The 13,193-nt window shown below is 45.5% G+C and overlaps 1 protein-coding gene across 3 annotated transcripts in view; it reads left to right on the top strand.

Moving 5' to 3' along the window:
* Positions 1 to 13,193, top strand: part of MYO5C (myosin VC) — a 92,112-nt gene that overhangs the window by 53,585 nt on the left and 25,334 nt on the right. For all 3 annotated transcript variants that reach the window (XM_059181574.1, XM_059181572.1, XM_059181573.1), the window contains 9 exons: positions 773 to 836; positions 3,094 to 3,274; positions 5,075 to 5,168; positions 5,479 to 5,542; positions 5,628 to 5,708; positions 6,790 to 6,970; positions 8,588 to 8,681; positions 9,130 to 9,193; positions 10,227 to 10,395. In XM_059181574.1, the coding sequence (XP_059037557.1) occupies positions 773 to 836; positions 3,094 to 3,274; positions 5,075 to 5,168; positions 5,479 to 5,542; positions 5,628 to 5,708; positions 6,790 to 6,970; positions 8,588 to 8,681; positions 9,130 to 9,193; positions 10,227 to 10,395 (992 nt within the window). The remainder of the gene's footprint in view (positions 1 to 772; positions 837 to 3,093; positions 3,275 to 5,074; positions 5,169 to 5,478; positions 5,543 to 5,627; positions 5,709 to 6,789; positions 6,971 to 8,587; positions 8,682 to 9,129; positions 9,194 to 10,226; positions 10,396 to 13,193) is intronic.

Genomic DNA, 13,193 nt, shown 5'->3' with positions numbered 1-13,193 from the left:
CAACGAAGTACAGATAGAGATGTCAGGCTTTGATGGGTTACCCCATTTTCAGGGCACCTGTTGTGTGTGGATGTGTTGTGAACCCAGGACTGTCACAGCTTCAGAATGTACGTGGCTTCCGGCTGCCCAGTGTTGCCTCAACCTACCGTTTGTTGTTGGAGACTCTTGTGCTGAAAGGCAACAGCAGCTTTGTCAGACTTCCTCTTCCCCAGATGAAGACAGACACTTAATCGTTTTCTTGGTTATGGTGAATGATGACCATGGTGAGCCAAGAGAACCACTTTGGCTCCCCTCTGCCGGGGGACATATGGCCTCTGTCAGAGACAGTTTGGGTGGTCACTGCACAGGACGGCCCCCTCTCCACAACAAGGTATTCTCCAGTCTGAAGCGTTGACAGTATCAAGACTGAAACCCCATCATAAACTGACCATTGTCCTTCCCAGGGGGTGTCTCTGTGCTTTTAATAGTCATATATATTGTCTCAAAGCCAATTATGCCTTTTTAAACAAGTAATACCCAGACCGAAAAAGTACTATAAATGAAACTATTCACACATTTCCAGCATGACCAGTTTGTGAGAATTATTATTTCCCCTTCTTGCCTGCATTTCTGATTTCTAAATTATAAAAAGTGGCCGTAACCCTCCCATCTTCAGTCCTACTCATCCCAAGTAGCCCATGATTGTTCTCACAGCCACGCTTTCTTACGTGTGACATGACGCCTTCGAGGTACTGGGTGCAGACATATTTCCAAGGGCGTTCTCTCTTCACAGAAAAGATGGACGACCTCACCAAGCAGCTCTTTGATGATGTGCAAAAAGAGCAAGAACAGAGAATGTATGTAATCTGGTTTGCCTTCAAGTTACTGCTTCCTTCTCTCTCTCCTGTTTTATATTTTGCTTCTCAGCTTGCTGATAGCAGGTCACAGATCCAGGAAAGCGGGGAGGTGAATATCTGTAGGAAGTGAGGGACTCCGATGTGTATGAGCCGAGGCCCCCAGGGTGCACCTTTCAGGCCCGTCTCCTGTCCTTCAGCAGTGGGCGATGGACCCCCAGGAATTTCCCACTTTCCCTTCATGGCTAAGACAGAAGTTCAGACACGGCCCTCCCTTTCAGCTTCCATCAAGTCCAAGAAGTAAAATTATTGCCTAGGAAATAAGCCTGCCTCCCTCCCCTGTCTGTTGTGTCTGTTAACTTGACTCTTGCCTCAGTCAATAGGGGTGGAACCCACCTCACAATAGTTGAGGCAGGTCCCCATGACCTTGTACTCTGCCAGCCCCACCTGCCCTAGCTCAGTGCCAAACACCCTGCTAATCTGCAAAGGCTGCAGTCTACACTCCCCTTTCTTAGAGAGTCAACTCAGAGCTCTTAGATCTGAAAGTAAGGATATGTGGCAGGGTGTTGGGGAGAGACAAAATATCCTTGGCATGTTTCATTTGGGGGCTGGAAGGCTCAAAGCTGGGTGGAAGGACATATGCCTTCCCCGCTTGGTTGGCAGAGGAGCCTGAGTCTTAGTAAGGAGCAGGATGCCAAATCGTTAGTGGCGGGAACGTACCCAAGAGCTCCAAGAGTTACCAGATACGTGTTTCACAATCCTATGTGAGTTTTAGAATAGGGAGATTGGGTTCTTCACCTTGAAAATTTTATTTGTCGGTGAACACTCAACTCCAGGAAAGGAGCTCAGTTTTTGGCCTCCACTATGCATGAGGGCAGGTGGAGCAATCATGTGGAGAGGGGGTTTGGAGAGGCAGGCTGAGGCCAGGTCACTTCAAGTTCTTCACCATCTTCATCAGCTCCCACCGGTAGCATGGACTGGTCCTTTCAGCTGATTGGGGACATTTTAGCCCCTGTCACAACCCATGAGGGGCGCCCAGATGCCCGCAGCCTGTGGGTGGCTCCCAGCCCGCATAGGTACAAGTCTGCGATCCTTTCAGCATGGACGTCTGGCTGCAGTTTGCTCCTTTACAAGTGCTCTACTGTCTTCTTAGGAGCACAGTGGTTTTTTGAAACACCGGAGAACAAAGTTAAGAAGTTTGTTAATATCTGTGAAAGGAAATGAAACACAAACCTACTGGGAATGTGATTCTCCTCCTGGGGGTTCTCCCTTTGTGTTACGGAAGCCGGTCATAAAACAAGCAGAGATGAGAGCTTGGCCAGTAAAGCGATGATTTTATAAACTCGTGGAGCCCTTGGGACTACTTCCGTTCTGACTGGACCCTCTGGGCTACATTGGGCTGGTCTAGGTCATGTCTCTCTTTGGTTATTTTCTTGGTCAGTCACCCCATATTTAATAGAGCAATCATCTCACAAGGAATTGGATTTCTTTCTTTTTTTTTTTTTTAAGATTTTATTTGTCAGAGAGAGAGAGAGAGAGAGAAGCAGGGGGTGGGGCAGAGGGGGAAGCAGGCTCCCCACTGAACAAGAAACTCGATTTGGGACTCAGTCCCAAGACCTTGAGATTGTGATCTGAGCCAAAGGTGGATGCTTAACCCACTGAGCCACCCAGGCGTCCCAGGAATTGGATTTCCACGGACTTTTAGGCACCTGGATTTGCTGCAGGTTATTGTAGAACATTGAAGGGCTGGCCCTCTGACATGTTAAATGGCTGTATTAAATTATTTAGGACCTAGCCAGGATCCTTAGAATCCTTGAGTTCCAGGATCCTTGGAACACAGCAGGGGCCAGGGCATGGCAGACTGTGCCAAGGTCTTTGAGAAGGGAAGGGCCCCTCCAAGAGACCACAGGGAACCCCACGGAACTAGGGTGGCTTCAGGAATGGAGTATCCCACCACTGCTGAGTCTTGGAGTTTAGCCTCCCTATCCTATGTCTCCTCTGTGTGATCAGAGTAGAGCTACATTTCTCAGATCAGAAGGTGTAAGAAGCTTCCCTAACATAAGGGGACAGGAAACTGGCAGCTAAAAGTAAGGCCATTGTCTGTTGGAACGGTCACAGTGGATCCTAATTAACTTGTCTCCTTTCCGAGTCTCTTCTCATTACTTTCAAAATGATGTCTTGTTCTAATTCATGGTAAAGACTTTAGAGAAATTCTCAATTACTCATTTCTTTTTTTTTTTTTTTTTTTTTTGGCGTCTAGACTTCTTGAAAAAAGTTTTGAACTGAAAACACAAGACTACGAGAAGCAGATCTGGTCTTTGAAAGAAGACATTCAAGCTCTCAGAGCGGAGAAAACGCACCTGCAGCACCAGCTAGAGGAAGAATGGGTCACCTCCGATGGCTTAAAGGGGGAGGTGGCCCAACTGAGAAAGCAGGCAAAGGTAGTAGGGGCTTCCCGCCTGCAGATGAGCTCCCTGGCTGTGCCGTGTGAGCCGCACGGAGGGGGCACTTCCACAGACCCGTGGGGTCAGATAGCTAAGAGCATCTGAATAAGGCCAAAATCTAAAGGATCCTGATCCCTTCAGTTCTTCTAAGGAGGAACCCCCAAGTTGCCTTTGACTCACCATTCGTTTTCATATTTTAAAAGTCAGCTTTCTAACTCTTTTGAAATTAAGTGAAGTTATTCAAATATGCTGACCTAGAGAACACTTCCAGATTAAATGATAAATTGATGTGAGCCCTTTTTCTATATTCCATCATGTTGTTATAGTTCTATAAACACCTGTCTTAAAATTAAAATACCTTATTATCAGAATGTTTTAAATTGTTATCAGAAAATCCACAAAAGCAGTGATCCCTGCTTGGACAGTCAAGGCTTAACTGAATTCCTTCCCTACACCAGAAAACACCCAAGTGTCCCTGTGTTCTTCAGTGCAAAATATCTCAGTGTGAGTTTGGAAAGCTTTTAAGCTTCCACTAAATAAGTGAAATACATGTTGGTAGAATGTTGTTAAGATTATGCAAATGTTTGCTGTAATGGTCGTGGAATAGCCACGCATGGTTTAGAAGAAACTAGGAATCCCATCTAGGTCACCTCTTGACAAGAGAGCTGTCCACATCCTCTGGGTCCCAGTTTCCTGTCGTTGAGAAGGAAGAGTTTGGACCGTGGGATCGGGGAAGACCACGTATTGCTCTGACTGCTTCACTCTTAGCAACCACATGAGGCTCGCATCAATCCCTGGGAGTCGTGTCCTCTGCCTAGTCTGTATCTTGGGACATCATAGGGCTGCCCTTGAGTGAGACCCCACTATTTGTCACTCACTTCCTCTTTGGTAGGAAACATGGCCCAAACCCTCTGATGTGGTATATTAAGATTCATCTGATTTTCACAGAAAATAAACATCATCAGTCTGGAAGTAAGCACATCTATGACTTGGAACATTTGTCAAAACGTTACCAAGAGCAGGGCTTTTGGATTGGACAGTCCTGGGGCCCCATCAGCTTCCCTGTGTGGCCCTGAGCATGCCATTTCCCCTCTGTCACCCCAGTTTTCTCATCTGTAAATTATTACTCCATCACCGAGGGGCCTATTATAAGGAAGAGGTCATGTATGTGAAGTGATTGGTAAATGTCAGTTGGATCTTTCTCCTCAGCCTCTGAGGAAACTGGGGCTATGGCCCTCAAACACTTAGACAAATTGAGAAAATATCAAGGCAGAGTTATTTCCCACTGCATATCTCCCAGAGCTACAATCCCTCACACCTGTGACCCTTACTCAGTCTGGCCTCACAATGTAATAAAGACAGAATACAGCCTCTTCCCCACAACCTCTGCTCCTCCTCGGCCAACTCCCAGCCTCCCGGGTATCCTTGGCTCTGCCCCAAGAGTTCATCGTACCAGTGAAAGAGAATTTAGCCCCTTAGGTTTTACTCCTCTTGGGCCCCCTTCCTCCCCAGGCCAGCCCAGCCCAACCTTGAAGTAAGAAGCTATTTTTCCGTTTATGTAGTAAGAAAACCAATTCTATTGCTACAACTGACTACATCTGGGAATAAGTAGCCACATTTTGAGCAGTGAAACATACTTCAAGGCCACAATGTGTGGGCAGTGATGATTTAACAAGATGGTAGCTGGGTGAGGCTGTCTTGGGTAGATGCACGATACCGTGTTCGTATTCTCTTTGTCTGGTATAAGCCATAATATCTACTTCTTCTTTACCCGGTACCGTCACTGCCATGATACAGACAATCTCTGAGTTTGAAAAGGAGATAGAGCTACTTCAGACACAGAAGATAGATGTGGAGAAACACGTGCAGTCACAGAAACGGGAAATGAGAGGTAAGAAAAATAAGAGTCACTGAGCCTACGGGCGCAGACCCAGTTTACCACGGGCATCACCGCTAAGGAAATCTATCCTCTGGTATGATGAGCCCAGTTGGTTTGCTGGTTGGTTGGACAAGTGGCAAGTTGAATAGCTGGTTGATGTCATAGCTGGTAGGTTAGTTAGTTGATTGGTTGAACAGCTGCTAAGTTAGCTGATGGTATGGTTAGCTGTGTGAAATCTAGAAAAGTAGGACCAAAAAAGGGAATGGGAGAAGAGAAATCATGCAGAAATGTCATTTATACCAGCTCTGCCTTTTCCTCTCAGAAAAGATGTCCGAGATCACCAAACAACTTCTTGAAAGTTACGACATTGAAGATGTTAGAAGCAGGTAATCATTTTTGCGTTACCAAACCTTTAGAATCATTTTGCACATCAGTGAGATGATTGCTTTTCATACTCCCCTTAAATTCCAGGCTCTCGTTGGAAGATTTGGAACATTTAAATGAGGATGGAGAACTTTGGTTTGCTTATGAAGGACTAAAGAAAGCAACACAGTAAGAAACTCTCCCGGAGTTCTTTTTGATTTTCAGAGATAATAAATATTGAAAGTCAAAAGTTTACCTTCCATAGATTTGACACAAAAGAAATTTGGAGTGGAGTAGTAGAATGATCTAATAATCACTGGAAGTATTTCAAGAATTAAGTAATGAGCTTAATAATAAAAAACAATCTTTTTATAGGATAAACTCCTGAGTCGTAAAACCTATAATCTGTACAGGGAAAACAGATGATATCAAATAAGGTAGCCAGTGTTGCCATACAGATATAACTATGTTTAAATTTAAGAAATTTGCTGTAATCTTTTATTTGCAAACTTTATCTTTTATTTATTTATTTATTTTTAATTTTTTTGATAGACAAAGATCACAAGTAGACAGAGAGGCAAGCAGAGATGGGGGGTGGGGGGGAGCACGCTCCCTGCTGAGCAGGGAGCCCAATGTGGAGCTCAATCCCAGGACCCTGAGGTCATGACCTGAGCTGAAGGCAGAGGTTTTAACTCACTGAACCACCCAGGTGCCCTGCAAACTTTATCTTTTAAAGCAATTTCAGGTCCATGGCAAAGTTTAGCAGAAAGTATAGAGATTTCTCAGAGATTTCCCTCCCCTCCCCAACAACACCAGTGTTGGTAACCCCCACCAGAGTGGTACGTTTGTTAAACTTGATGAACTTACATTGATCCGTCATTATCACCCTGAGTTAGTAGTTTACGTCAGGGTTCACTGTTGGTGCTGTACATTCTGAGTCTGACACATGCATACTTAATGAATATTTACTATAGTTGCATACCAAACATATTCTTAAACTAATAACATGTAATTTTAATAATGTCTAAAATTTTTTTACCATTAGCTGCATATTAATGCCACATAATGCTTCCTAACTGGCTAGAAGGATTTTATAATTCTCCATACCAAATTCCGTAACCTGTCACTATGTGTGTACACATAAACTTTGCGTCCTTAACATAGCGCTCACTGTGAATTTTCCTAACTGCTGCGCATGTCCATGCTCACAGTCAGCAGACCAGCAGAACAAGGACCATATGGTTCACTTCTTGCCCCCCTCCTCCGACAGCGTGTTGGAGAGCCATTTCCAGTCCCAGAAGGACTCCTATGAAAAGGAGATCGAAGCTTTGAACTTCAAAGTGGTGCACCTAAGTCAAGAGATCAACCACCTGCAGAAATTATTTAGAGAAGAGACTGACATCAATGAAAGTATCCGTCATGAAGTCACCAGGCTAACATCGGAGAACATGGTACAGGCTTAGCCGTGGGCCCTGGGGGTGGCCATTACTCTAGAGATGTCATTTAACAGTGGGATAAAATTCAGTTTCTTGGCAGTAAACGATGGATCAGAATTATGTTTTCTAGAAGTGAAATAGCTGGGTCCAAAGATACAACTATCAAGTTACCCTGGGCTGGAGAGCACTTTGATTTGAGAGTGGATTTATTTACCAGGGGATGGGTCCCAATTCTGTGGTATACACCTGTATTTTGTAAATCTGTGTTTTTTTAAGTCTAGCCCTAACCTCTTGGAAAGTGACAAAAAACGCTAAGGTAGAGGAATGACTCTGGAGTGGGGCATGTGTTCAGGTCTGTCCCTCTGCTTGTGCTTCTCATCTCATTTTCTCAAGGACTTCTCTCTTCCGTGACACCTGTTCCCTGCCCCCACCCCACCCCAGTGTTTGTCTCATCCATGCCTCAGCCTTGGAGAAATCCTGGAGGAATCTCCTGACTCAAAAAATATCCCTTTCTTAACCCCACATCATCTGTAGCCACCACCCCATTTCTCTGTGGGGAGCTGGCCAGGCTTCTCAGTGGTCACCTAATGGATTTTTGCACTCACCTCCCAACTCCCCCACAGCCACGCCATTCTGTCCTAAGCCCCAACCACTGACCAAGTCTGCCTGCACACGGCTGAGCCCAATGTGTTCCTTTTCACCCCCATCTTATCTCTCAGCAACATCAGGTGATGTTAATCAGTCCGTCTTCCTCCTTGCTCTTTGTTCTGCCACCTTCCAGGATACCATGCTTTCCTAAGAACCCACCTCTTAGGTTACCCCGTCTCAGCTTTCTTACCATTTCCTTCTCTTCTGCCTAACCTGAGAGTATTAGGACATCTCCGGGCTGTGTCACAAATGAGATGTAGCTCTAGGCACAGCAGATGTGTGCAGCAGTGGTTAAGGGCCTTCATGTCTTTGTTTATTCTTTGGATGAAACTTTACTGAGGAACATTGCAGAAACAGGCATCCAAATGCACAAACCAGTATTCTTCACATGTACTTCAGAGGCACACGTGTTTTCATACACTTGGATGACAGAAAAGCTATTTACCTGACCGAGGGTGGATGTGAGTGACATTTATAGAAATACACAGACAGACAAGGACAGAGGATCATGAAACATACTAGATCATTCCAGACCTCCACTAACAGAGCGGCACCCCACCTAGAAATCACAGGGCGCAGGCGGACCTCTTTGAGATGATTTTCGTGTTCCTAGATGAGGATATGACCTTTCTGGGCCGGGGCTGAAGAGACTGGCTCACCACAGCAGAGCCCCCACACGGCCTCCTAGACAGGGTTCTTCCTTCTCCTCCGGGAGAGCTCGGTGATATCACGGGTGTAGCTGTGTGAGAGCCACTCCCTCCAGACACGCTGGTGTTGCTTGTGACTCTCTAGATCTTGAGGTAAAAAATTGTAATGCCAAACCAGGTTAATGCCTTGGCTGGCCCTCCTACACAACCGAACCCGACATATGCTCCCTGGGGTTAGACACCTACATGGTCTAGTTTGCTTCTGAGAAGCTCTGAGATTTTGAAGCTCACAGACAAAAGCATTTCATATTCAAATATTTCTAATTCTTCTCTAAAGATGATCCCAGACTTTAAACAGCAGATTTCAGAACTGGAGAAACAGAAGCATGATCTGGAAATCCGCCTGAATGAACAAACGGAAAGCATGAAAGGTAACTGAAACTGTCACGAAACTGCTTTTAGAAAATGGATTCCTTGTCCAGGAAATGACAGAGAAGTCATTGTACCCCAGCATCTCAGACTCTGGTTCTCCAGGGGCCCAGCCAGGTGACATAAATGTGAGAAGTGGGCTGAGTGGAGGGGACTGTAAGGGGCAAGACATTTAGAGGTGCGGTGGCTTCCAAGCTCCGTTGATTGTTGCCAAGTGGGAATACTGGCCCCAGTGTTGCTTGATATCCCTATCTTTAAAGAAAAGCCAGAAAACCAGATTTTTATGTGGAATATCACAATTTTGGAATAATGGCTTTGAAAATTTTTAAACATTGTTCAGACCAAACAAAACCTAATCTCAAGCAGGAAACAGCTTAGGACTGTTTCAAAGCAAGGCCCAATGTAAATCAAAACGTGACCCCAAAGTAAAGACAGTTCTTCCCACTACAGGCAGACTGGAAGAATTGTCTAATCAGTTGAACCACAATCGAGAAGAAGAAGGAACACAAAGAGAGTAAGTGTTAATGTGTATACTCTTTGAGCTCATGCTCATGCAATGCTTTCTTTTCTGAAATTGTGGGAGAAACCAAGATATGTTATAAAGCCAGAAACGCAAGGTGCTGATTAAGATAGATGATCTATTACCATTCATATGTGAAGGAAAGAAACACATATGTATACACCATACAATACACACACACACAAACACACCTGGCAGAACATACAGGAATCAAGACATTGCTTGTTCCAGGGAGGGTAACCGGATGGCTGGTGCCCAGCAGTGGGGACATAATTTTCACTTTTTATGCCCTTAGAACATGGATCGTCTGTTCAAAACACTGCTGAAATAAGATTGTGTGGGAGAGAACAGATTTTCTCAGAGCAGGGTCAGGCTTGAAATCCATGTGACAGAGAGTCTTTACGGATAATCCCCCCAGATATGCAAATTGACCCCTAGAGGGCCTGGTGCTGAGGTGGAGCCTTGTGGGGGGGAAAATGTTTTGCCGCCAACAGGCTGACACACTTACCTTTCAGAGCCGTACACGGATGCCCTATGTCCTAGGGAGGATTTTAGTCATGTGACTTTATTGGTAGGATGGTGGTGAAATGAGGATCCCAAATAGTAGGAAAGTGGCGAGACAGTCTTGGATCTCTACTTCTCTTCTCCCTGGGTTTTTGAGAGTCTGGCCCCCAGGCCATTCACATAGGACCTAATCACTGGACTTTTGGTCATAAGGGTGTGAGTGGATGTGGGTGTCCTGGGGCAGCCATCAGCATCCTTTGGCAGAGTGGAGGCAGGAATCTCTTATCAAGTTAAGGAGACTGGGGCAACCGTGGGCAGCTCCACACCCAGCCAGCCCTGATCTTCACCCCTACCCCCACCCCCACCCCCACCTCAAAGACTTTCCTATTTAGGTACTACTCACTTTACACATCAATTGGCCCAAGTATTTTTCTGTCTTTGGAAATAATCAGTGTTTGCTATGACAAGTGACTTCTCCATGACGGTAAAACTGGTGCCAAAATTTCCTTTATCTTTTTCTCAGGACCCTAGAGGCCCAAAATGAAATACACACCAAAGAGAAAGAGAAGCTGATCAGTAAGATACAAGAAATGCAGGAGGCCAGCGAGCACTTGAAGAAACTATTTGAAACTGAGAGTGAAGTCAGGAGTACCTTCCGGCAGGAAGCGTCTCGTCTAACTATGGAAAACAGAGTGAGAATTCTCCCAGTTTGTTGATAAAGGACTGTGTGCAGATGTCACTGAAAGTGGGGGGACATGCCACCTAAAGCACATGATGAACAACTACAGACCAAAAGCCGCTTACGTCAGAGCACTCTGTGTCCTTACCTCAGCACACAGGTGGTCTCCGAGTTGTGGGCTTCTTCTAGGGAACTTTGGGGACTTTCATGGGCCACACCAGGAAAGTGTCCAATAGAGTAAAGGGACAACAAGAGGAGAGATGAGCGCTGTCCCAGGGATGGCACCCATCTGAGATGATGATGTTCTGGTCTACAGCAAGCTTTTCCCCATTAAAGGGCCACGCTTGCTTTGGGGGTATGCCCTTCCTACAGTTTTTCAAGTCAAAATGTTCTTCTATGAAATGATCAAGATGGTACATGGCAAACATTTTAAATTGTTCAAATCTTCATCAAATTATAAATGCCCTGGTCAAAATGAAATTAGGCAACTCTAAGTCAGTCCCCAGCAATTCTCTGGAGATGTGATTGGTGTGTGAAACCCACAGGACTGGGAAGCACCGTAGTGGCAGATGGGGCACTTTCCTAGGAGGCGGACATGCTCAGGCCCCTTCCTGGCCTGGCAGCCTCCAAGACGGTGACAGGGGAAGGGCTCACCAGGTAGTGGTCGGCAACCTGGACAGGCCCACAGGCCCCGCACCCTGTTGTCAGCACCCCCACCCCATTTCTTATCTCACAGGAAAACCACAATAGGGTAAAACCCTATTTTGCAGGATCAGGATTTAACTTTGATGAGTAATTATATCCAAAGGAATCCACAGAGCTTACCATTCAACAGAAAGTAACAAATTCCAGTCCGGGCACCTAGACGATATCCGTCTTTTTCTGAGGGGGATACAACTTTCTCAGAGAGTCGCCTCCTCGGGTCATGGCAGATAAGCAACTGGCTGCTGAGCTTTTGGGAGAGGTGGTCCTGCCTTCCGCGCTGGAGCCCGTGTCCCTGGGGCCAGAGCCGGAGTCGGTAGTCAGGGAGAGGGCAGATGGGGGGTCATGGGTATTGTGCATCTTGCCCCCACGTGACCGTCCACTCCCTCCCTGTGGGCGTGCAGCTCAGTCCCTGAGCTGTGTGGGGTTTGTAGGAGTTTGTTTCTGATGCTCCAGCATCAGAGGGGGCAGTGAAGCCCACTCAGCGCCCCTCCTCAGGAGCCCTCGGTGTGCCTGGCTCTGTTCCCAGGCAGTGCCGGGCCACGGTGCCAGAGCCGGAGAACACTCATAGCTGCACGTTCCCTCCAACCGCGTACACTGGAGCCAGTGAGTAACCTCGGTGTTGTATTCATATACAACAAAAGAATGTAATTTCTATATAAAGGGGTGGATTTTGCTCACAAAGGAACTTCATCATACTAGCTTCCTAGAACAGACATAACAGATTAGCACAAAATGGCTGGCTTAAAACACCAAAAATTTGTTCTCACAGTTGTGAAGGGCAGAAGTCCCATTCAAGGTGAAACGGGGCCACGCTCCTCCGAAATCTCTAGGGCAGAATCCCGCCTTGTGTCTTCCCGCTGCGGGTGGCTCCCAGCATTCCTGCGTTTGGGGCACATAGCTCCGAACTCTGCCTGAGCCTTCATGCAGCTCTCTGTGTCCTTTTCTATTAGAAGGAGAATCTCACTGGATTTAGGACCCACCCTAATCTAGATGACCTCATCTTGATCCTTAGTGTAATTGCAACTGTAAAGACTTTGTTTCTAAATAAGGTTATGTTCTGGGGTTCTAAGTAGACATGAATTTTTTGAGGAGACACGATTTGGCCCAAGACATGATTTTTGAGTCAAAGAAAAATCCTTCTTTAAAAAAGGGAAAAAAAACTTTTAGTGATCATCTCACTATTTATCAAAGAAATGAAAAATTAAAACTAGATGTTATTGTTGCCCCTCAAGTAATAGAGATCTTATGGTACTGCTGAAAACGCCTTGCAGGGGGCACCCTCACACGTGATTTCCGGGAATAGAAATTGGCATCAACTTTCTCAGGGGTGATTTGGAAACAAGTATCACGAACCTTGGGAATCACATTCTTTTTGACTCAGTCATGCAATTTCTAATATCTTACTATCCTAAGAAATTAGGTATGTGAATAAAGATTTTTGTTCAGAGTGTTCATCATAATGTTATTAATTATAGCAAACGGATACATATCCAACAATAGTGGATAGAACAAATTGTTGTATATCCTATGAATTAGGTGTTAAAATGACAGATGGCATATATGGCCAATGACATGGGAAAGTGTCTTCAATATAAGGAGAGAAAAATACAGAGTTTAAAACTTTATATGCAGTAATTACCCCAATTTCATAAAATTTGTATGTGCCATATTAGGACAAAAGAAAGGAATGAAATAAATCAAAACATGAACAGTGGTTTCCTCCTGGTTCTCATCGACTAGTGACTGTTATTATTAGAATTATCTTAGGATGGACTGAGACAGGAGGGAGGTAACTGTACCCACACCCCCACTTGTAAAGCCAAAAAATTTTCCTAACATGTTTAGCCAGAGACCCAGAACCGCAGCAGGAGAGAGGTGGTCACAGCGTAGAAACAGCATTTTTCCTTAGTGCCAAGACTCCCCAGGGGCTCCTCAGCTGTAGTGACTGCGTGCCAGACACTGCTGGATCTCAAGCCTGAATCCTTTCCGAGCCAAAACCCCCAGAATTCAGGAAGAACCTACCACACTCTGTCCTTTCTAAGAAATATCTGTAGGCATCCAGGACTCCGCTGGTTCCTGAGCCAAATTCTGCATGAGCAAGGGCAC

This window comes from Mustela lutreola, chromosome 7 (assembly GCF_030435805.1).
Source record: "Mustela lutreola isolate mMusLut2 chromosome 7, mMusLut2.pri, whole genome shotgun sequence".
NCBI lineage: Eukaryota > Metazoa > Chordata > Mammalia > Carnivora > Mustelidae > Mustela > Mustela lutreola.
This window is presented reverse-complemented; position numbering and strand designations above follow the sequence as displayed.